Here is a 24,730-nt window from a genome sequence, read left to right on the forward strand (position 1 = left end):
GTGGTTGGGGACAAAAAAGAATAAAGGGTTATCAGCTCAGTCCAAAAGTGCTTGAAATGACCGCTTTTGCCTCAAAATTGCCAAAGTAACAGCTTAAACTTAAATGGTATTTACTATGTTCCAGGTACTAGTTTAGGGGACTTGCATATATAAACTCATGTATCCTCATAGCCCTCCTGAGAGGTAGGTACAATTGTTACCCCCATTTGACAGTTAAAGAGACTGAGGCACCAAGCTGATAAGGCTGGGGTTGGGGCTCAAAGCCTGCCAGTTTGGCTTCAGGCTTGGTGCTTTTAACCACCGCAACCACCTTCTCACCCCAAAGGCTCGCTGCTTCCACCTGTAGTCCTAGCCACCCTGCTTCACCTTCTTCATTGCATTGACATTCCCTAAAATGGTCTTGGTGTCATCTGTCTGACCCCTCCGCCTCCGCCCCGACTCCACCTTTCAATGTACGCTCCTCACCAGTGGGAATGTCATTGTCTTGTTCACAGTATCCCATGTACCCAGAATCAAGCCTGGCACATGAGGGAACTTGATGAACATCAGTTGAAGGAAGGAAGGAACTGAAACTAAGGAGAAACAAAGGGCCAGTCAGTGGTGACCTGATGAGGTGGAGGAGCAAGCGTAGGGTGAGCTGTGTGCTTGCCTGTGTGAGCCAGAGGCCCAGGTCCAGCAGGTGTAATGGGTACACAGGAAATACTCCTGAATCCATTGCTCACAGTCTAGATGGCGAGAGTTTTATTTTTAAGAAGCTCTAATCTCCAAGGGCCTCCAAGCCCTTCCCCATACTGGACTGTCTGCTGCCGTGGGAAGAAGGACGCCTCCAGGGGAACGGGATCTCTCCCAGGAAACCCTCTCCAGGAGTCAAAGGAACTGCACAGGGGAAAGCAAGGCAAGTGGAACAAGGGCAGTGGCCCCACCTGGCTCTGAGCCCCTGGGGACTGGCCAAGGGCAGCTGCTGCCAAAAGATACAAAAGATAAATCCACCCCCTAGGGTAGGGAATGGTGGGAAGAGTGAGCAGGGAAAGAAAGGCAGGCAGAGAGAAGGAGAGAGAGGCAGCAGCACACACAATGAACATGAGGACCTTCATTAAAAGCACTGGCGAAACCCACAAGAGAAAGGGCTGAGGCGACATCAAAGAAGACAGCAAAGCCTCCGCACTTTCCGATTCCTCCAGAGTAAACAAGTTTCCTCTGCACAACAAAGGGCCTGCCTGGGGCGGCTCCACTAGAAAGATAAACACTGCATTAAAAGAAAGCTCCCTCCTGTGGGAGCAGGATTCTTGTAAAAAACAAACAAAAAAAAAACCCTGCCAACCAACAGTTCCATTCTAGAGCTTCAAGGTGCCCTACTACAAGGAAAAATCCTAATGGAGTCAATAAATGCTTCTGGGGGGAGCATTTATGGAAAGCAAAGAATGTGTTCCTAATGGTTTATAGACAATAAGGGAGCAAGTGGGGCCACAAAAAGAAGGTGACTATGGGGCTCTATAAGAAAAATGTTCTCCATCCCAGAGCTATAGAATTCCAAGCACTAATACTCAAGTAGCTTTTGCTTCAGGACCATGGTGCTATATCACAACCAGAGCGGACCCAATTAATCAATTAATGTCATAAAATCATGGGACTTCAAAGATCTTTTCGTCCACTTCCATCACTGCAGAGATGGGGTCATGTAGTGGAGATCTGAACTGAAGGACCAGCTAAGAGCTAATACGTATTTAGAGTGTATCCTATGCTAGGCATGATGCTGATTCCCATGCAGTATCTCCCAACACCTGGCAGATAAGAAAAGAAAGATCCAAAGAGATTATAAACTTTGCTGAGTATCACCCTGCTGAGAAGAGGGAGAGTTAGCATTCAAGCCTAGCTGTTCAGGCGTCAGAACCCAAGCTCTCCGATGCTTCTCTAGTCTGCTGGCCCCACTCTCTCTCTCCGTCACACCACACTGCCTTTTATTTCTGTGATGGTTAATTGTGTGTGCCAACTTGGCTGGGCCGTGGTGCCCAGATATTTAATCAAACATTATTCTACATGTTGCTATGAAGGTATTTTTTCAGATGAGAGTAAACATTTAAATTTGCAGACTCTGAGTAAAGCAGATTACCCTTCATTATACAGGTGGGCTTCAACCAATCAGTAGAAGGTCTTAATAGAACAAAGACTGACCTCCCTGGAAGAAGAGGGAATTCTGCCAGCAAGACTACCTGTGGGCTTTGAACTGCAGCTCTTTCCTGGGTTGCCAGCCTGGAGCCTATGACCCTGCAGATTTTGGACTTGCCACACCTCCACAATCACATGAGCCAACTCCTTAATATTGCAATGTGTGTATATGTGTATATATCTCCCTCACTAATACAATTTGCATCACTCCACAGGCCAGATCCTTGCTTATGTGAGTTGGCGTACCACTTCCTTTACTCTGCAGAGATGCTAATGCGATAGACAGAGAGCACATCTGACCCATGCTCGACCTCCTTAAAGAGATACACTCAGTGCTTTGACATCTTCAACTATGAAGCAACTCTACTGAAGCCCAATGTTTCTCCATGTAGAACATCAGTCAGTGTTCTTAGAAACAGTGGTACAAAGAAGATGCCAAGTAGCTGAAGTCTTAAGTATATAACTCTGATTTGAAGAAATTATCACCAAAAAGGTCATAAAAGGAGAGGTGCATAGAGTTGATGGGCCCCTTATTTCAATGCTGACCACCTGTTATAACCACAAGGGCGTAACCACGTGGGTCTCTGCATCCACGGCTACAGCACTATCACTGGTCACCATCGGCACTCTCTGCAGCCTTCCAGTCTCACCCTCTTGGCTATATCACCTACTTCCACCTACTCCCCTCATTCAAAGGTCATTGTCCCTCATCAAGGGAATTGTTTGAAAGTCACTCCTTGATGAAATCTCTACTCAGTCTCTTCATTCATTTCGGCACAGAGTAAGCACTGAAGAAAGGCTGCAGACAATGACAACACACATCCTCTTGCTATACTCACAGACCATGTTTATCAGTTTATTCAACAGTTATTCAGCAAGTATTTATTGGAACAGTCGCTACCCTCCTAGAGCCTGTACTCTACTAAAGATAGAAGACACTAAATATCTGGAAGACAGCAGGCTAAGGCCTAATGTTAACAGCATCAGCCAGGAGTAAAAGGAGAGTAGGAACCTAGTGGAAAAAGGTGTTTAAATTTTCTGGAAGTGGAAGGGAAGATAATGGGACAGTGGGAGCTGAAAGGCAGGCTCCCCAGAAGACAGGATAGCAAAGGATGAGTAGAATGCCTGCCTGGAGGGAAATGCAGGAAGAGCATTGACAATGACTGGGAGGTACACAATACACTCAGGGATAGGAAGAAGCTCTAGGTGCTAGGGGAAGAGGGAAGGAAAATAATAAAAAAGGTTAGGAAGGGATTCCTAATGGCATCTCTGTTGACCCCCAAAGAGAGTCTTTCCTAGTACCACAGGAAATCACATCAACCCAACCCCACTCAGAAACACCTGCAGAGTCTAAGGTGGAAGGAAAGACCAGCCTCCACTGCAGGAGGGAAGCAAGACCCACCCCTCAGAGTAGCCTATGTGAAATGCTATCCAGGCAGCTCTGTCTTCAAAGGCAAACCATACCATTCTGACCTCTTCTGCAAATAGCGGAGAAGTAGATTCTGATTAGATACTTGGAGGCTATATCAAGGTCCTCAGACAGGAGTTATCTGATAGGAACAGTTCAAATGCTCAACCTCTAGGTAACCTCCCTGTGTCCAACCCCTTTCATTCCAGGAATAAGTGGCTTCATCAGATACAATGCCCTTGACTTTTTGGTTAGAATTTCTTTGTATATGTGCATCCTGGCTGCCAGTGCTACCGTGGTCTGAAAGCCTTTGAGATTTAGCTGTGACTCTCTACCAACAAGGGAGCAGGGCATTACCAAGAAAGAGTTAATAAAGGAAAGGCATCCATCTTTTCCAGGTAGCAACTCTGAGGGCAAATCCTCCAATTCAGAAATGAGCAGGTCAGCTTCTGTTCTCTGAACAATGTGGCCAACTATAGGTCTGATACAATGAAAAGTAAAGCTTTCTCCCACTACAGCCACTCAGTTCCTTTTCCCAGAATGAACCACAGTTACCAGGGTCTTGTTTATCATTTTGGAGATATTCTTTGCATAGTAAGCACCCATGTGTTTTCATGTGTGTGTGTGTATACATATATATATGTATATATACACACATTTACATATATATATTTTTAGACAGTATAATTGGTAGCATATCATAGCCATAGTTCTACATCTTGATTTTAAAAAAACTTAATAAAATATCTCAGAGATGACTTTTTATCAGTTCATAGAGAACCAACTCATTCTTTTTAGCTGTTATGCAATATTCCATTACTTGTAACCATAATTTTTATTTTTAAATACCTTCTTGATATTTCCATTTTTTTTGCCTTTATAACAAATTCTTTGCTTATATAACTTTATGTGTGCATCATTTCACACATGTATGGGTTTCCCCTTAAGATAAATTCTTAGAAAAGAAGTTGAGGGTAATTTGTGGGTCAAAGCCATGCGAATTTTCAAATTTAATGATTTCTACATTTTTTCCTCCATAGGGATTCTACCTTTATCACACACTATGTTAACATATGTGTCTGGGTTTATTTCTGAGCTTTCTATTCTGATCCATTCAGGCACTTTTTCATGTATTAGCATAGTTTTACCTATTATAGCCTTATGTTTTGTATCGGAAAAGGCACTCCTCTGTCATCACTCATCTTTTCCAGGATTTTTAAAAATTTTTCCCCATATTTTTAAATAATAATAGCTAACATTGGAGTTCCCACTGTGGCACAGTGGAAACGAATCCGACTAGGAACCATGAAGTTTCAGGTTCAATCCCTGGCCTTGCTCAGTGGGTTAAGGATCCAGCGTTGCCAAGAGCTGTGGCTTGGATCTGGCGTTGCTGTGGCTCTGGCATAGGCCGGTGGCTACGCTCTGATTACACCCCTAGCCTGGGAACCTCCATATACCGCAGGTGCAGCCCTAAAACGACAGAAAAAGCAAAAAAAAAAAAAAAAAAACCTAACATGTATTAGGGGTTTACCATGTGCCTAACACCAGACTACATTTTAAATGTAACTGCTCATCTAAACACCACAATAATTCTATAAGGCAGAAGAGCAATTCCTATTTTTTCCAGAAGAAGAAACTAAGGCTCAGAAAGATTACGGAACCTGTCCCCAAATCACTCAGCCAGTGATTTTCCTATGAGTACTCTTTTATCTGTATCCCATAAGTTTTATTTTTTTTTCCTTTTTAGGGCTGCACCTGTAGCACATGGAGGGTTGAATCTGAGCTGCAGCTGCTGGCCTACGCCATAGCCACAGCAACACCAGATCTGAGCCACGTCTGCAACCTACACCACAGCTCACAACAACATCAGATCCTTAACCCAACTAAGGAAGGCCAGTGACTGAACCCGCATCCTCATGGATACTAGTCAGGTTCATTAGGACTGAGCCACAACTGGAACTCCAAGTTTTGAATATTATAGCTTACTAAGGAGCCTCGTTTGCTGTTAAAAACTTTTAATGTTAAATTCATAGATTAATATAAGGAGAGTTATTAACATTTCATGATGTTGAGATTTCCTAACCAAGAACTCTCCAGTTGTTCACAATTTTCTTCATGTAAAACATATACATTTTTATTATGATTATTCATAGGCACTTTACTTTTAAAATTGTTATTCTAATGGATTTTTTTCTTCCACTATGATTTCCAACTGGTTTTTGTTGAGATGGAAAACCATAGTTATCTGTATGTATTTCTTGGGCCTCATATCTTTAATCAAATTCTTCTATTTCTAATAGCCTTAAGTTTAATTTCATGGGTTTTCCACATAAAAAAAGTAAACAATATTAACTTTTTCCCTAATGCTCATACCTTTTCTCTCCACATTTACTGTTAGATGATAGACATGATAAAAGACACCTTTGTCTTATTCCTGACTTTTAATGAGACTTGAAGATTGGAGATATTGGGATAATGTCCACACTGAGGGCTGACAGAACCAGACAGAATTTAATTACAGAGAAAAAAACTTAGATAATTGTACATTCATCTTCTCTCTAAGTTGTTTTATGAAGGTGCTTTTGTATTGAAATTTTCTTTGGGGTCAGATTTGGTAGCATAAGCAGTTCTACCTTTAAAATGCATTTCCTGATATCCAATTAAGAGCTTCTTTATTTGCTAGTTTAAACATCTTTAATTTTCTGTTACAAAAGCAACACACATTCCTTAAAGAAAATTCGGAATCTAGAGAGAAAGGGAGAAGACAAACTGTTTTTTAAGCGAACTGACGGCTCGGGGCTTGGTGAAATGATCCACTGCCCCACACTAGGTGTCCACCCTCCTGTTCATCTGCATCCACAGCAGTGACGGTGCCTACCTGGGTCCCCTGAGCTGTTGCTGTTCCTCTCACTCTCCCCATCTTCCTGGCCATCGGCATTCTGCTGTGTGTGCTGGAGGCTCAGCTTGTGGCAGACCTCGAAGGCCTGCCCCACTGTCCGGACGATTCTCATAGCTTGGCTCTGAGAAGAAGAAAGGAAAGCAGCGAGTGAAGGACGAGGAGACCCTCTACAAGGACATAAGAAGGGCTGGGGTGGGAGAGGATGTGCAAGGAGCATGTGATCAGAAACCCAGGGAGCCAGCAAAGGAAAGAGAAGAAAAAACCTAATGTCTGGATGGGCACAAACTCACAAAGAGGAATGCCAAGACATTTTCCCTTCCTGAAACTCTCCAGAAAATAGAAACTGTCACCACAGTTCTGAAATAGTCAGTTAACTGAAAGGACAGATAGCAAATATCCCAATTCTGGACCTAGCCCAATTCTTCCTCCCAAGTTTGACAAAAGTGGTCGATATGTTTCAGAACCCTTTGCCAACCATTATCAAATGTTCCATGATCTCATCACACTAAGAGTGACTCAGCCATCTTTTTTTTTTTTTTCTTTCTTTTTTCTGCTGGAAATGGTGGATTTTCGTGATGCTCCTGCAGATCAACAGCTGCGGTGATAGAAGGTTGAAGCCATGGTCTAAACAGCAGGACCAGCTGAAGCCCGGAGTCCAAGTTCCCTGAATACCACTGGCAGCCAACTCTGTCTAAGGTGAATTTCCCAGGCTTGCTCTAAAGACATCGCTCACTTGGGTCTGTTCTTTGGCTACTTCCTTTTTTCTCTTTTTCTCTTCTTTTCTTTCTTCTTTTTCTTGCTATTTAAACTCTTCCTCTAACTGCCCGAGCATGGAGCTTAATGGGAGCTCTCAGTATTCCACCACTTAGCCAGGACAGCGGGAGACAGGACAAAAGAGCCTGTTCCTGGAAGGCGTCTCATGCAATCCACACAGGCCATGAGGAATGGCCACATGCAAGGTTTTAAGGGCACGGTCTCCAAGTGGAAAACTGATTATAACTTGACAATCAGTCAGCTTTCACTTGCTCCTTTTACACAAGTACTTTCCAAACATCTTGCCACCACAGATGGCCATTTACTAAACCGGGGCCTGGAGTCTAAGATTAACCACATTTTGGATGATCAGACTTTGGGTTGGCTGTGACTACCTAGTGACACCATATAGTTCACCCATTACATTAAAAAACAAAAAACAAAACAAGATAACATCAGCAGTCAAGCAGAGCTTCTCATCAGCAAACCAATGCAATTGCAGACAAAGGCAGAGTCCAATGTTTTGATAAGCCTGTAAGGCCTTGTTAAGGGTAAATAAACATATGATTCATTTGTGCTTTCCATAATATTGAAATCAGCTATTTCTCCATTACCATCTTTGTGAACCCCTAAGGGCCTTGGACCCCAGGTATGGAACTACTGCTAATTCACTCTGCTTGGTATAGGTCCCCGAATTGCTACCCTTACTATTTTCTCAAGTTAGCATACTTCTGTATTCCTTCTTTTCATTTCAGGCCACGGCATTCATGTTAGTGTGAAAATTAATCATCTTGGCCAATCGTCATCACATGTCTACTTCGGATCTCAGTCTACATCTACTCCTCTTGATGCTCCTTACTTCAAACCACTTCCAAGAGGGGACAGTCTTAGACCTCAGACCTCTCTTAGCCCATGATGCAAACTCCAGGGATGCTCTTAACTGATCTCTCACCTGGACCATCCTGACATGCCTGGACGATGAGAACTTTCAGTGAGGCAGAAAGAGATAGTTAACTTCTGTGATTCCCCCATCACCCAGTGGTGCATCAGAGCCTTTATTCTGTATGTCCAAATTTAACTTCCTCCTGTTTTTCCAAAGGTCAGGCTTAGGCCCTTTTTCACAGCGCAGGTTGTACAATCTAAGAGACAACTGCTCTACCTGCACTGGGAGATGAGGTGCAGCAGGCACGGGTTTTAATTTAAGTAAGAATCCCCCACCTTTCTCATTCCCAAAATATATTTTAAAAAGTACATTTAGAGGGCACAGCCCCTAACCAATCCAGACCAAGCACACCTCAGTTTTTTATATCTCCTTAGGCAATTAGGCTGTGCTCGTATAAGGAGGCTGAGCCAGGAAGCTTAAACCTAGGTGACAAAGGAGAAGATTCTGTTCCATTCAAGAGGGTTCTTCCCCCAGGCCTCATCGGATCTCTTACTGCCTTTATGAGCATGAGAGCAGACTTCCTGTGGTTAATCTTTGATGGCAAAGCTCATCACCAGTTTACCAAACCTTGGAGATGTTATATTCTGCCTACCAAGGATAGCCAGTGTCCACTACACAGAACCTTTCCCATTTCCCTTCTTCTGACTTTTGGAAATTTTGCTTTTAGGCAACTTCACAAGAGGCAGAAAAGGAAAAATTGGGGTAGGTCTAGAAATAAAATATGGTAAGTCCAAATGACGGAGAGATTGTTTAATTACATCACTTCCTTTTCTTACATAAATTCACCCAGATAAATCATACTGCATAAGTATCCACAAAGACTAAGTTAGTCTTTTCTCAGTTGTATCATTACCAGAGTACAGACCCAGTTTCCCTCTTTAACATACCCGGTCGTACAGAAAATTCCAAATTTACTACCACATCTGTTGCTAGACAATCTCAGGTTCTCCTAAGGAGGACATGTTATAAATTCCAAGTCTGTAAGTCACAGATACTTCCCTTAACCAATTTTAAAGATGATATGAAAACTTGAAAGGTCTTCAAACAAGTGTCCTGTGTCTAAGAGATGAACAGGGAAAGGAACAGAATTTCTAAACTCCTCTTTGGAAGGAAACACTGCGATTTAACTAAGAGCGTATGGTTTGGTGGGAAATGACTTTTCAGAGGACCTGCATTTCTCATGCATCGCAAGCTGACGATGGATGATGAGAAACACTCAGGACTGGGCATCTGCGGAACCTGGAGGCCAGCTCAAATCTCTAGTCTGCTGCTTTCCATCAAGGACAAATGCATGACATGTACCTACTAGTTTCAACCAACTGTTTAATAGCCCAAAATGGTTGTAAGGAAGTGGCTGGTTTTAATACTTAATATTCATACTCTCCTTGTTTCATTTTCATATTTTAGTACATTTACTAGGATAACCAACTGACCCTCAACTCTATCTGATTGGCCCGAAAAAGCAGACAATGCAGACTTAGGGGTCACCGGCCCTGACTTTCTCATGTTAGAAATGACTTCCCACCTTCTCAGCCCCCTATTTCTTTCCTATCCTCCCTTTAGCACAGCTATCCTACAGAACATCTTTGTAATTTCAACTGAAAAAAAGTGAAATTATTGATGTTTATAGCCTCTCCTTTGCCACGCAGAGCAATAAATATATGGTTAAAATATACGAGAACACCTCCCACAGTGCTTGGCATATACTAAGTGCTCAAGAAATGTTTTATTCTGAATATGTAATTCATGGTGCCAAAAGGCAATTAAGACAGAAAATAAATAGTTCGGGAAAGGCTGGGCTTACTTTATCAATAATAGAAACATGAAGACAGGATGGGAATTACTTCTTATGTAAGTATGCTAGCATCAAAAGGGCTAAAGCTATCATCTCCCCATAGCAACAGAGAAGAACTGGCTAAATCATCTTTGGTCTGAGCTAGTATGATGGTTTCTGCTGGGAGGAAGTTAGTGACTAAGAGAGAGCTCTAGATTGGCACGTTCAGGCTAAATGGTTTCATTTTGATTTATCCTTTACTCCTCTTTATTTATTTTTTCTTTTTTTAAAGTATTATTGAAGTACGGTTGATTGTCAATATTGTGATAATTTCTGCTGTACAACAAAATGATTCAGTTATACATGTACACACATCCACTCTCTTTCAGATTCTTTTCCCACAGAGATAATCACAGAAGATTGGGTAGAGGTCCCTGTGCTATACAGCAGGTCCCCATTGGCCAGTCATACCACACACTTCAGTGTGCATATGCCAATCCCCAATCCCTAGTCCATCCCTCTACCAACCCACTACCACCTGTCTCCTTTGGGAGCCATTAGTTTTTCTAAGTCTGTGAGTTTGTTTCTATTCTGTAAATAAATTCATTACTCCTCTTTAATGTGAAGGCTATATTTCCATTCACAGCAAAAGGACACAGTAGTATGTCTTATGAAGAGCTCTCTGCACTTGAATTTGTAATCAGGCTACCCTATCTGCTTTATGGAATGATTATATGCCTGTAAAAGAATTGCTCTTGGTAACAGTCTAGTGGTTAGAAAGGGCTGAATATCTCCTAATTCTCACACAAATGGCTATGTAAGTTCAGATGCCCCTTGACCTTTTTGGCTCTCCTTCCTTCACCAGTCTATTTTTAGAACATTCTATATAAGGACCTTGTTGGGGGAAAACTGCCTGAGGGTGGCTAGGAGGGCCAGCCCACACCTTGCAGGGACTGCCTCTCCCGCCACAGGTGCATCTGCTCTCTCATGGCCATGCTGACCCCTGCCTGCCAGGCCTACCCCACTTGGTGACTGGGCCTTCTAGCCTTCTAAGCAAGAATTGGTTTTGCCTGCATCCTGGAACACAGGAATCACACATGCTGGGGCTTACAGTTAATGGGCCATGTGTAACCGAAAAGGGAGAAGCTTTAAGAACCCCTTTGGAGTTCCCTTTCTGGCTCAGTGGGTTATGAACCTGACTAGTATCCAATGGGGATGTGGGTTCGATCTCTGGCCTTGCTTAGTGGATTAAGGATCTGGTGTTGCCATGAGCTTTGGTGTAGGTCATAGATGAGGATCATATCTGAATTTGACCCTCAGGCTGGGAACTTCCATATGCCATGGGTGCAGCTCTAAAAAGCAAAAAAAAAAAAAGAAAAAAAAGAAAAAGAAAAACCCCTTCCATCTCTCCTCACAGGTCACCATGAAGCAGGTGCTTACATCTCATGACCTTTGAAAATCAAACTGGGGTTTTAAAGATGTCAAGGTAGTCAGGTAAGCAAACAAAGAAGTAGCATGTTGAGAATGGAGGCTTTTTCAGCTCCAGGATATGACCATGCTCTAGAATTTACTCAGTTTTTAAAAAAGCATTATACTGCATTATTTTTGTCCAAATCCAGTTTAGTGTTACATAAGCCCCTGAAAGTACTTGGCCACATGGATCAAATCCTCCTGTCCAAAGCCACTTTGTATTACCAACTCCAAAGCCATTTTGTGTTAGCAATTCCAAAGCATTTATTGGCTTTTAGTTGTCAAGATTATGCTGGATATGGTTGCTTTGATGTTTTTAGATCTAAGAAGGCATACTGAACCTCAGAGTGGCTCTCAGCTGCAGATGGAGAGCAACTGAAGCTCACAGGAGTACTGATTATAGGCAATTTTGTGAAAACAGGGCTGGTAAGGAAGCTGCCTTAAAACTTTATACCACTTACCCAAATGGGACACAGAAATGTTTCTTTAAACCATCTATGTATTTATGTTGACAAATCCCCCTCCCTCTTACCCCCCACGTCATCCCTCAAGCCAGCTCAGAAGTCAAGTCAAGATATGAACTGCTATATAGCACAGGGAACTCTTCCCAATATTCTGTGATGACTGACATGGGAAAAGAATCTGAAAAAGAAGGGATATGTGTATATGTATACCTGAATCACTTCGTTGTACAGCAGAAATGATCACAAGCTTATAAATCAACTTTTCAATAAAACTTTTAAAAATGAAAAAAAAAAAAGATGCAACAAACAGCTATGCTCTTCTGTATGCCTAATGTGGGTACCAACTATCTACCTAGTAGGCATCAACAAACAATCATGAAAATAACACTATATTCTCAGGAAGATCTGGCTGTTTCTCAAAAGCAGACAAAAGCCTGCAGTGGTAACTTTAGGAAGATAAAAATCAAAAGGTTGATTCCTATACTTCACTGACCCACAGAAAAGTAAGACTCAATCATGATTTTATTTTCTGTTCTCATTTTAAGCAATCCTGTTGTTACAGGATCAGGTTGGTCCTGTATAAACTTTGGGGATCCTTTAAATACTACACCTCTGAAAACAATGGTAATTACTATCAGTCTTATCCTGCAGCTGAATAACCCTGGGCACTGTTCTGGATTTCGTCATCCTGGAAAAAGCCCTCTCTGCTTCACAACCCATTGTGAAGCACTGAGATGATTAAAAGGAGTCACCAGATAAGTAAGGAAAGTGAGTAGACGAAACTCAAAATGCAAGGTGTGTATGAGAAGATGATGTTGACAACAATGACGGAGAATGAAGAGGAGAGTGGGGCCACAGTTCTTATAAGCAAGTATCTTTCTTACTCTACCAGCTCTCTGCTCCAGTTTACCTCTTCCCCTCCACCAATAGCTCCTGAGCACTTGAAATTTATCTACCAAGTGCTTCGGAATTCTAGGGAACTGGAGCCCAATAAGTCAGTGTGAGGACAACTCAGAGGGTCATCATTCTTCTCATCTATCACAGAAAGTACAGTGACCTTTTCTTGACCTTCACCATCACAGAATCTCAACAAAAATAGAACTGAAGATCATGTTTCTTTAATGTGGTTTTTTTTTTTTTTGAACCTTAGTAAAAGATTTAAGCCTATATCTATCAAATGATTTCAATCTATAGAATCTGTGATGGTGAAGCAAGAAAATATACCTGGAATTTTACACAGAGGAAGATCCAATGAAGTAAGGCTCTGAAATGCCTGACAGGCTCATAAAATTTGATCGAAGCAATACCTTGGACACCAGAATATTGATCACTATGGGGAAAGTTTAGCTTCAAAGTGGGTATGACTTTCAACACTGACAGGGGATGGTAGATCTTAAAATTTCCAATGGACTGCTGGGTTTTTCTTTGTACTCTGCTAGTCCATGAACCACAGTACCATAGAGAAAAGAAGGCCAAGTTATAATCTCAGTACTGTCAGGAAGCAGCTGGGTAACCATGGCCAAGTGAGTTCACTCCTCCAAGTTCTGATTTCCTCTCCATAAACAGAGAGGTTTGGACTAGATGAGTTCCGAGGCTTATGATTTCCATATTTTGACTTCCCAAGCCAACCCCACCCAGCATTTAAGATATAAAAAAGACTCTTTCCCTAAATTTAGGACCTATCTCTCCTCTATATCTTAAGCATAGCCAGGAAAAAAGTGCCTTATTCTTTAGTACATGACTGTCATTGTTATTCAAGATCCATTGCAAGCTCTAAAGGACAGTTAAACTTCTCTGCTGTAGCCCCTGATCTGATAGTGACAGCCTTACAGGAGGAAACGATTTCTCCTAACCCAAACCAATTGAGCTGTGATTGCAGGCAGCAGGATTTCGAGGAGCTGCCTATGACGATAACAGGGAGATTCTTATGGCTCTTGTTAATCACCAACACTTCCCGCACTGAGGCACTAATAAGTACAGTCACACTTAATCAGGGCAGGCGGCCACATCCCCCTGGGCCTGGGAGAAAATGACAGGAGCGCGGCATCCACTCCACAGGAGAGGTCAGGAGACCCTGCAGAGGCTTTGCAAAAGGTGAAAGCCCTTGCAGATGAATACTATCATTATATCCCTAGGAGAGGAAACAGGAAAGCCATGCCTTAGGAAGTGTCTCCAATGGATGCTCTCTCTGGGCAAGGAAAAGACCCTCCCCCCACCCTTCCTTTCTGGCACTACTCTGAATAGTGCTCGGATCCTTTCCCCCAGCCCCTCCCTCTGCGCCCCCCCCACCCCGGTTGCAAAAATTTGTTTCCTGAGGATCACCTCACTCCACACACACAAAACAACATTCCTGAGATGCCTTTCATCTTTGATGGCTGGAGAAACTCAAGTGCAGAGAGGCTCATGTACATGAGTTTCATATAACAGAGTTAAGTGACCAATGCTCTGGACTAGGAAGCTGGAAGCTAGGTCTTATCTCAGTGGCACTGTTGATTCACTATGTGATCAATGGCGATTTAGTTCCCTGGGCCCTTTCTTCTTCCCACTATAAAAATGGAGCCAATATTGACCATACAAAAATACCACGAAAAAAAGGAAAATCTATGTTAAAGTGACCTGGGTCATTCAGAGTTAAGGAGCTCTTTATACCCCAGTAACAATTACAGTAGAATCCAGTTACTAGCAGGTCTTGGAGAACAAGGCTACTTCCTCAGATATTCCTAATGAAGCTAAGAGAATGCAGTGGTTAAGAAGGTGAGCTCCAGAGTCAGACTTTCTGCGTTCAGTTCTGACTCTCTCACTTATTATGAGTTCTGTCCCTTAAGCCTCCATTTTCCCGCCTAGAAAATGAAGAGCCTGATAGTACCTACTCCCAGGGTTGCTGTGGGAATGAAATAAGATCATTCACATAAAGAGTACAGAACAGTCACAACCACAGAGCAAGTAACCAAAGCTGATTGTATTTTTCTTTTTTTATTGTACCTCACTCCTTTATCATACTGATCTGGAAAAAAGATTTAGTATCATTATGCTCAAATGAGTACTGCGCCCAGATGACAGGCCAAGCAACTGGAACATGATTCAGAAATCGGGCCCAGTGAAAGACACATGTAAACGTGATGAAGAGGAATTCCACTGCCATAAAACAATAAGGCAGGGGTGCGATTCTGAAACGCACAGCAGGATGAACTCCTACACCTTAGGAGTCAGGGAGTTTATCTCACGAAGGTATAAGGAATGGCTTATTTTCTGATGATCACATGTTGGGAATATTTCAGCTGCCACTAAAAAACCAAGAAGGGTTTTTTTTTTTTTTTGTATTTATATAAACAAAAAATCTGATGGCAACAGCATTATAGGAGGAAATTATATATTATATACTATTAAACATATAATTATTACATATATAAAAATTTTGTGGCGTTCCCACCTTGGCACAGTGGAAACAAATCCGACTAGGAACCATGAGTCTGCGGGTTTGATCCCTGGCCTTGCTCAGTGGGTTAAGAATCTGGCGTTGCTATGGCTGTGGTGTAGGCCAGCAGCTGTAGCTCCGATATGACCCCTAGCCTGGGAACCTCCATATGCCATGAGTGTGACCCTAAAAAGCAAAAAAAGCAAAAAAATTTTTTATAAAAGTAATTTTGACTTCACATAAGGCTAAAACTTGGATAACCTAGAGTATTGGATGAATAGCTGGTGGTATGTTACCTTCCTGCAATACTTTGCTATCTAACTTCTGGTGACAGCCCAAATGAAAAAAAAAAAAAAAATCAGCTCAAGATTAAAATCTCCAGTACAAGAGTCACAATGGCTACACGTGTAACTAAAAGAAGATCCATAGGTTCAGAACAACAACTGTGTGGGAGCCAGGTATAGGGAGCTCTCTACCAGCTGAGACACCTGACCTGTATTCTCAACCAATAGAAGAGACAGTCCTGCTCCCCATGGCGAATGTAAGGTAAGGATGACCCACATGACAAGCCTGACGTGGGAACTGTGCTACAGGTACAAACACAGGGCACATGATGTGATGCCAACAGGAATAACCAAAGCCCTGCCATAGTAAGGAGCTCATACCAGGTTCTTCTATACTCTGATCAACATGAGGGCTCTGGAGAACATTCCAGTCTGCTTGCTTCCAATCAAGAGACCTTCCTACTGGGAGTTCCCATTGTGGCCCAATGGAAATGAATCCGACCAGTATCTATGAGGATGTGGGTCTGATCCTTGGCCTCACTCAGTGGGTTAAGGATCCAGCATTGCCACAAGCTGTAGAGTAGTTGCAGACCAGGCTCGGATCTGGTGTTGCTGTAGCTGTGGTGTAGGCTTGTAGCTGCAGCTCCTGTTGGATTCCTAGCCTGGGAACTTCCACATGCCACGGGTGCAGCCCTAAAAAAAACCAAAAAAACAAAAAACAAAAAAAAAAGAGAGAGAGAGACCTCCCTACTAACCTCCCGCAATCTAGAAACATCCCTGCAAGACACACTTCCTCAGAATAGATTGTCCTTTCCCCCTCATCTCCTGAGTATTCCTACCATTTGCCCATTAAAACTACTTCCCAAGTGAACTTTTATCTCTCCAAACCGAAAGTGTTTTATAAGAAAGTAAATCACCAAATTTGGAGATGAACTAGGTTAAGTGTACAAAACCTTGCAGACGTATTCCCTGCCCCTCCTCAATTCTGCTTTCTCTGCTGAACAATAAATTCACTTCTCTTTCCTGACTTGAAAACTAGCCCTTCCACCTATAGTTCAGCAGCAACAAGGCTCTCAGGCTAGGCTGCCTGGAAACAATTCCTTTGGCTGCATGGAGACAGGCCAGCACAGGGCCTGAGAACCAACTCTGAAGAGCTACAGTGAGGGTAAAAGAGATACAGAAAATCAACGCCAGAGGTGAGGATTAGCTCCGAGAGCTACGGGACATAGAAAAAAACTGATATGATAGGAAACTAGATGACTGCTCCTTTGTCAGTGGGTAATAAGAACTTCATCCTGTACTCCACTTCAAGATCAAAGTTCCAGTGAGCATTGTTCTTAGACTCAGGTTTTGGCAGAAGAACCGGACGACCCCACTGTGTTTGTGCTGCTACACTAGATCAGATGGCAAAGCAAATGCAATGATCTCCTCTTCCGAGGTTTCCTGCTCAAAATCCTTTTGTTCTGCCTGTCTCCCTGAGAGAGATCTCTCCATAGAGCCAGTGTCTATTCAAGGGACCCTGGGCAAGCGATTTAATCTCCCCGAGCCACAGTTTAAAATGGTGGGGTGGTGAAAATCACCTGTCTTAACTTCTTCACATGGGATTTTGTAAGGTTCAAGTAAGATGAAGTATTAAAGCACTTTATAAATTACACGGTGTCACTTGTAACACTGATAAATTCCAAGGTCCACATGGTCTAGTCTCTGGGCAAAACTAAAGTCAGAAGTATAGTCGAACGCTCAAAATGAATTAAAGGGAATTCTAGTCTTTAGTTGCATCTGTCAATTGATGACTGATGTCACAGACGATCCAATTCATAATTCTCAGGGATACTTTGCATTTCCTCTCCTCTCCTCCCCAAATCTGCTATACCTCAAAGCCGCACAAGCACTTTCCACTTTTCTAAACCCTAATTTCTCATCTCCAGCCTCTCTGGCTTTTCTTTCTCTCCCTCTTCCTCCTCTTCTTTCTATCAGTTCTTTACCATGCAGCTTGACTTCTCTGCAATTACACTTTTTTTCCTCTTAACTGTACTATTATCCAGAAGTGGAATCTGGCAACCTGCACCCCTCTTTCCTTCCATCTTTCTATTTCCACCTCTTTCCAGCCAATTCTATGATTTGCATTAAAAAGCCTGGGAACAGGTGGGGAAGGGCACAAATCTCCTTAGAGGAAGAGGCTCAATCAGCAAAGTACATTTCTCTTTGTGGAGCTAGCCTGGGGAATGGGACATAAATAGCAGTAAATCTTGACCCTGTCATGTTTAGTTCTTATTATCTGTACTTGTCAAGGTACCTACAAATCTATTAAAATGACATAAGATGCATTAAGATGTCATCAGTCTCAAAGAAGGAATGAGCATCAAGAAAGGGATTTGGAAATAGAAAGCTGGGCTTAGTAGTGTGTCTCTAGAAGAGCAGAGCTATAAGGGACCTTGGAGGTGTAGTGTTTTCCAAAGCTTCTTTTACAGAAGAATAATTCCCAGGATGTTAAGACACATATATATGGAAAAACTCTGATTCCATGGCCAAATCAGTTTGAGAAATACTCGGTTAAAGTTAAAGGGATTTCTCTAACTTCAGAGATTCCTAGTAAGTTTAAATAGAAGAGTTTTGAACATGAAACAGTTTTGCACAGTAAATGTTTTCGGGAGGCATTTTAGGAAATGCTGATTTTGACTCTCCTGGTTGTATAGAAAAGGAAGCTGAAGCCCATAGGGGATAGTGATCCTCATAAGATCATTTAGGGCTCTTGGGGAGAGGCGGGGCTGGAGCCTGGTTTCCAAATCCCATTCTGTGCGTTAGACTCCCAGAGGAATGACAGAGAGGAAACATGTCTCTACAGAATTGCAAAAGCTGCATTTACTCAAGCATCAAAGTTACTCTACCCAAACAACCATCCAGGACAACCAACATCACAACTTCTAAACTAGATTCCACCTGTCATGTTTGTAGGCCACTGACCAGTACATGGAAATATGAGGAAGGGCCACCTTAGTGAGTCGCAACACTTCTTTTCTGCTACACACCAAGGTGAGCATCACTCCTGGTGCTGTCTGCTTGTTCCTGTTATAGAGCACCTACCCAATGGTTGAGATCTCTCCAACTGTTCACATATAACTAAGTACAAAGTTCAAACCAAACTGAAAGAGACTGTCATTATATGGGAGCCATAACAGAGCTAATTATAGCAATAAGAGAGACTAGTTACAGGGAGATGGGTCCATGTTGGGAGCACCCGGGTTCCGTCAGAGGAAAAGAAGAGATGACCCATGACTGCCCCTTTACCTTCTTCTTGGATTTAAAGACGTTACACCTGAAGATATTGCTGGCACCATCTCGAGCGATATAACTGAAGATCTTCAAGTCTTGGGAATCGTGAGAGACGTAGAAGATCCTATAGGAAGAGCAATAGAAAAATGCACTGAAAACGGCATTAAGTTCAAACCTCCAACAAGGAAACTTTTATTTGAGGACACCCTGGAGACAGAGCTCATGAAGGTCAAGTTCTTAGAGAAAGCCTTCTTCCTGTGAAAGTCACAATGCAGGAGGCACTTACAATAGGCTCTGCAAACACTGACACTCCCGTGCGTGACCTTCAGATGTGGAAGATGGACAGGGGTAGGACATGGACCCCACGCTGTTACTAGGCAGTAAATCTGTCCTGGTAACTGGTATGTTAGAAAGAAAAAGTCACTCCCATCCATCCACATCAGAGCAGTAAATCTGCATCTAACCCAGGGAAATGTGGGCGAGTTTCCTGACACCACTTCATGGTTACCTCCAAATAAGGAGACTTAGGGAGCCAGCAATGCTAACTATGTTGGGAGAGACTAAGACACTCTATTTCATTATTCTAGGTCCCTTGGTGAGAGTGACTTCCCTTCCCTCTCTATCAGGCTCATGGCTTCCATGTATTCATTTCATCACTCAGCCAATCCCCTGGAGTGCACACCGTGGACTGGGTGCTATCCCAACAGCCAGCGGAATGAGCAACAGGACAGATAATGCCCCTGAATTTACAGCGCTCATGTGCAGGAGATATCAATAAACAAAGAGAAAATGAAGAAAAACAATGGACTGAGCATGATGGGGCTGCTATTTCAGACAGGGTGGCCAGCAGGTAGGCCGCATAGGGAGGCAAAGACCTAATGACACAAGGGAGCAGTCACAGGACCATCTGGGCAAAAGCACTGAAGGAAGTGGGAGCAGCAAGTTTTAAAGCCCAGTGATGTTTAGAAGGGGCTCAAAGTTTTCAAGGAATGGCCAGAAGGTCAGTGTGGCTCAAGCAGTATGACTGTGGTCAGTGTCAGGGTCAGAGAAGCAGCCAAAGGCCAGAATGCAGGAGGCCCTGAGGGTCAGAGATTGTACCCAAGGGAGATGGGACGTCATCGAGGCCTGTGAGCAGAAGACTGACTTCCTGATGCATTAAACTAAAGAAACTCTGGAGTCCCTGTTGTGGGTCAGCAGGTTAAGAACCTGACTAGTATCCATGAGGATGCAGGTTTGATCCCTGGCCTTACTCAGTGGGTTAAGGATCCAGCATTGCCGTGAGCTGTGGTGTATGTTGCAGACACTCCTTGGACCAGGCATTGCTGTGGCTGTGGCATAGGCCAGCAGCTGCAGCTTAGATTAGACCCCTAGCCTGGGAACTTTCATATGCCGCAGATGCAGCCCTAAAAAGGAAAAATAAATAAAATAAAATAAAATAAAATAAAACAAAATAAAATAAATAAAAAGCAAAATATTAAATAAAAATAAAGAAACCCTCTGTGAATAGTGCTGCAGTGAACATGTGGGTACATGTGTCTTTTTTAAGGAAAGTTTTGTCCTAATATATGCCCAAGAGTGGGGTTGCTGGGTCATATGGTAGTTCTATGTATAGTTTTCTAAGGTACCACCATACTGTTCTCCATAGTGGTTGTACCAGCTTACATTCCCACCAACTGTGCAGGAGGGTTCCCTTTTTCTCTACACCCCCTCCAGCATTTGTTATTTGTGGACTTATTAATGATGGCCATTCTGACTGGCATGAGGTAGTATCTCATGGTAGTTTTAATTTGCATTTCTCTAATAATCAGGGATGTTCAGCATTTTTCATGTGCTTGTCGGCCATCTGCATATCTTCCTTGGAGAAACGTCTATTCAGGTCTATTGCCCACTTTTGAATTGAGTTGTTGGCTTTTTTGCTGTTGAGCCAAGACATGGAAACAACCCAAATGTCCATTGACAGATGATTAGATTACGAAGATGTGGTATATATAACAATGGAATACTACTCAGCCATAAAAAGAACAAAATAATGCCATTTGCAGCAACATGGATGGAACTAGAGACTCTCATACTGAGTGAAGTAAGTCAGAAAAATAAAGACAAATACCATATGATATCATTTATATCTGGAATCTATTATAGGACACAAATGAACCTTTCCACAGAAAAGAAAATCATGGACTTGGAGAATAGACTTGTGGTTGCCAAGGGGGAGGGAGTGGGATAGATTGGGAGCTTGGGGTTAACAGATGCAAACTATTGCTTTAGGAATGGATTAGCAATGAGATCCTGCTGTGCAGCAATGGGAACTATGTATAGTCACTTATGATAGAGCATGATAATGTGAGAAAAAAGAATGTATACATGTATGTGTAACTGGGTCACCATGCTGTACAGTAGAAAAAAAATTGTATTGGGGAAATAACATTAAAAAAAATTAAAAAAAAAAAAAACCTCTGGCTGCTCTGGGTGGGGGATGGGGGTGGAGGCAGAGAGAAAGGCTGGGAAGGGGGGCAATTATAAGCAAGGCCTTAATGTCTGACTCTTAGATGGGCCTAGGACAGGGTACCACCAGAACCACCAAGTCTGAGTGTTGCCAACCTGGAGTGGGGGAGGGAAGTATGGAGGATGCATGAAAGGAACTGATCTTGGGTGATCCAAGGAGAGTGTTGCCCTTGATAAGCCCTCTGGAGCCAGATCATTTCCATAAAACAGCTTTTCCTCAATAACACCACCAGTCATGTCCAACCCTGGATTTCACTGGCTTGATGTGTTTTAGTCAGTGCTGTGCAATAGAAAGAGAGCAGGACTTAGAGGCATAGCCTCAACTCTGCCCTTTCTCATAAGGATAAGAGGCTCAGTTTTCTTATCTGTAAAAGGGGGCTCTTAGTAGTTATACCTTGGGAGTTCCCGTGGTGGTGCAGTAGTAATGAACCTGACTAGCGTCAATGAAGATGTGGATTCAATCCCTGGCCTCCGCTCAGTGGGTTAAAGATCCAGCGTTGCCATGAGCTGTGGTGTAGATTGCAGGCATGGCTTGGATCCTGCTGTGGCCATGGTGTAGGCTAGCAGCTACACCTCTGATTCAATCCCTAGACTGGGAACCTCCATATGCCGTGGGTGTGGCCCTAAAAAGAGAAAGAAAGAGAAAAAGTTACAACTTGCAGAGCTACTGGGGAGAGGAAATAATGAGTAAAGTGCCTTTTTTACTTCTCTTTACCAATATAGCCTCTAAGTAGTCTTTTTCTCGAGATTCTCACCCAAGGACCCCAAGAAGCCTGAGAGGGACATTCAAAAGAAAAGAGATAGAAAAAAAGAAAAAGAAGAAAGGGAGTTCTCGTTGTAGCTCAGTGGTTAACAAACCCGATCAGCATCCATGAAAACGGGTTCAATCCCTGGCCTTGCTCAGTGGGTTAAGGATCTGGTGTTGCCATGAGCTGTGGCATAGGTCACAGACACAGCTCAGATCCCGAGTTGCTGTGGTGTAGGCCGGTGGCTACAGCTCTGATTTGACCCCTAGCCTGGGAACCTCCATATGCTGCAAAGTGATGCGGAGAAAAGAATCCTGGGAAGAAACTTAAGTTCACGGTGGGGACCACAGTTTCTCTGCTGAACTCTGCTAGAAGTCATTTCAGTTCATCTAACAGGTCCACCAACTCTAAATAATGCTGAAATAGAGGTTGTTATGTGTGTTTAACGTGGCTTCTAAGAAAACTCATCTAATGTAATCCGCCCACAGAGTATTCTATCCTTCTAAGGATGCCAACACTTCCTCCTAACAAGGAAGTGGAGCTCCCCCCATTGCACCTCAACATCTTCTGCCTGGGCCTCAAGCTTCTCAAGTTCATCATGCTCCCAACTGCATTAACCACCCCCTTGTCATCCTCTAAGCAAACATGGCCCTCCTTCTTTCAAGCCCCTCCTCCCCCTTTTTTTGTCTTTTTAGGGCTGCACCCTCAGCATATGGAGGTTCCCAGGCTAGGGGTTGAATTGGAGCTGCAGCCACTGGCCTACATCACAGCCACAACAATGCCAGATCTGAGCTGCATCTGTGACCTACACCACCGCTCACGGCAATGCTGGATCCTTAACCCACTGAGTGAGGCCAGGGATCGAACCTGCATTCTCATGGATACTAGTCACATTTGTTTCTGCTGAGCCATGATGGGAACTCCCCAAGCCACCTCTTAATGAAGGGTACCAAGTCCACTGAAGCCAGAAATCTTTTTCTCCAGTATCTGTCACCCATGACCAAGTTCTCCACAGCCTACCTCCTTAATATATCTCTGAAATGTACGCCTTTTCTTCTTCAGCTCCATGATACTGTCTTAGTCCCCACGTTCTTACTGTTCACCTGGATCTTGCAACCCACCCAGTGTCTCTTTGCTTCCTAGCTCATTTATTGCCAACCCATTCTCTCCACTGCTAGTGAAGTGGTATTTTAAAAAAAAAAAAAAACAAAAAAAAAAACCACATTTCCCTCTAAAAACCATTCAAAGGCTTCCCACTGCCCTCAGGATAAAGTCCAAACTCCTCAACGTGGGGCATCTACTCTCTCTCCAAAGGCCTGACCTACATAGCCCTTTAGAACTAATTACATACATCTTCCTACTTTTGCAACTGCTGTGACACCGCTGGCGTCCCTGAAGACTTGATTTGGAGACTCTGCCTTCTCTGCGCATTCGTCCCCAGGTCTGAGCCACTGAACCCCCTGGTCTCACCTTTACCCTAGCATGTATTTCACACTACAGTGCTTACACTGAAGCTTCTTGAAGGAACAAGGACCACATCTAGGTATTCCAGGGCCAGCACAGTGACTGGCATCTAGGAGGTTCACAATGTCTGCTTAGGAGGGAAGGAGGGGTCCTTGATATCATTAATAAGCATCCATAATACACTCTGCCTGGCTATTGTCTCTCCCCAGGAAGTCAGGTCCAATTAGCTCAGAGGCATCACAGTTCAAATGTTTTGATTTTTTTTTTTTTCCCCAGGGCTGCATCTGTGGCATATGGAAGCTCCCTGTCTAAGGGTGAAATCAGAGCTACAGCTGGTGGCCTACATCACAGTCATAGCAATACAGGATCCGGGCTGCATCTGCAAACTACACCACAACTCATGGCAATGCCAGATCCTTTAACCCACTTAGCAAGGCCAGGGATTGAACCCGAATCCTCATGGATGCTAGTCAGGTTCATTACCACTGAGCCATGACAGAAACTCCCCAAATCCTTTGATTTTTGAGTTTTTCATCTATTATTACATACGCCTCCTAAGGACTGAGAACTAGATTTAAAACTGATAGAGCAGATATGAAGACAGACTGGCCTGCCAACAAGACTCAGATATATAGAAGGCACTCAGCAATGGCAGCAAGCCAGGGTTAACTTTACCTTGGTAGACAAAGCACCTTTTCAGTAAATATGATGACAACCGGGCATGGAGACAGCCACTGTCTTTGGACTGGAGCTCTCTGGAGACTGTTATGTCTGAGTTCAGACACATAAAGGTTTTTTTTTGGCTGCACCCGAAGCATATGGAATTTCCCAAGTTAGGGGGTCAAATCAGAGCTATAGTTACTGGCCTAGGCCACAGACACAGCAATGCCAGATCCTTAACCCACTGAACAAGACCAGGGATTGAACCTGCGTCCTCAAGGATGCTAGTCAGATTCGTTTCCATTGAGCCAGGACGGGAACTCCTTAATGTGTAAGTTATTAAAGGTAAATAACCTCTAACTAACCCAAAAGTCAACTAGTTAGAGCTTAGGAAAGTGTCCACCAATACAATCAAGAAGCAGAAAGTTTTTCCATGTGATTTCATTCACCAATGAATTAATATATCAACAAATGGAAGCCTCAGGTCCAAACTTCTAGATCTAGAA

At 43.1% G+C, this 24,730-nt stretch overlaps 1 protein-coding gene across 2 annotated transcripts in view; it reads right to left on the reverse strand.

Annotated features, from left to right (window-relative positions):
* Positions 1-24,730, reverse strand: part of LOC125129404 (carboxyl-terminal PDZ ligand of neuronal nitric oxide synthase protein-like) — a 333,217-nt gene that overhangs the window by 37,072 nt on the left and 271,415 nt on the right. For both annotated transcript variants that reach the window (XM_047784057.1, XM_047784056.1), the window contains exons 5-6: positions 18,865-18,973; positions 6,453-6,594 (exon numbers count right to left, since the gene is read on the reverse strand). In XM_047784057.1, coding sequence (XP_047640013.1) covers positions 6,453-6,594; positions 18,865-18,973 — 251 coding nt within the window. The remainder of the gene's footprint in view (positions 1-6,452; positions 6,595-18,864; positions 18,974-24,730) is intronic.

The sequence above is a fragment of the Phacochoerus africanus genome, chromosome 6 (genome assembly GCF_016906955.1).
Source record: "Phacochoerus africanus isolate WHEZ1 chromosome 6, ROS_Pafr_v1, whole genome shotgun sequence".
NCBI classification, from domain to species: Eukaryota; Metazoa; Chordata; class Mammalia; order Artiodactyla; family Suidae; genus Phacochoerus; species Phacochoerus africanus.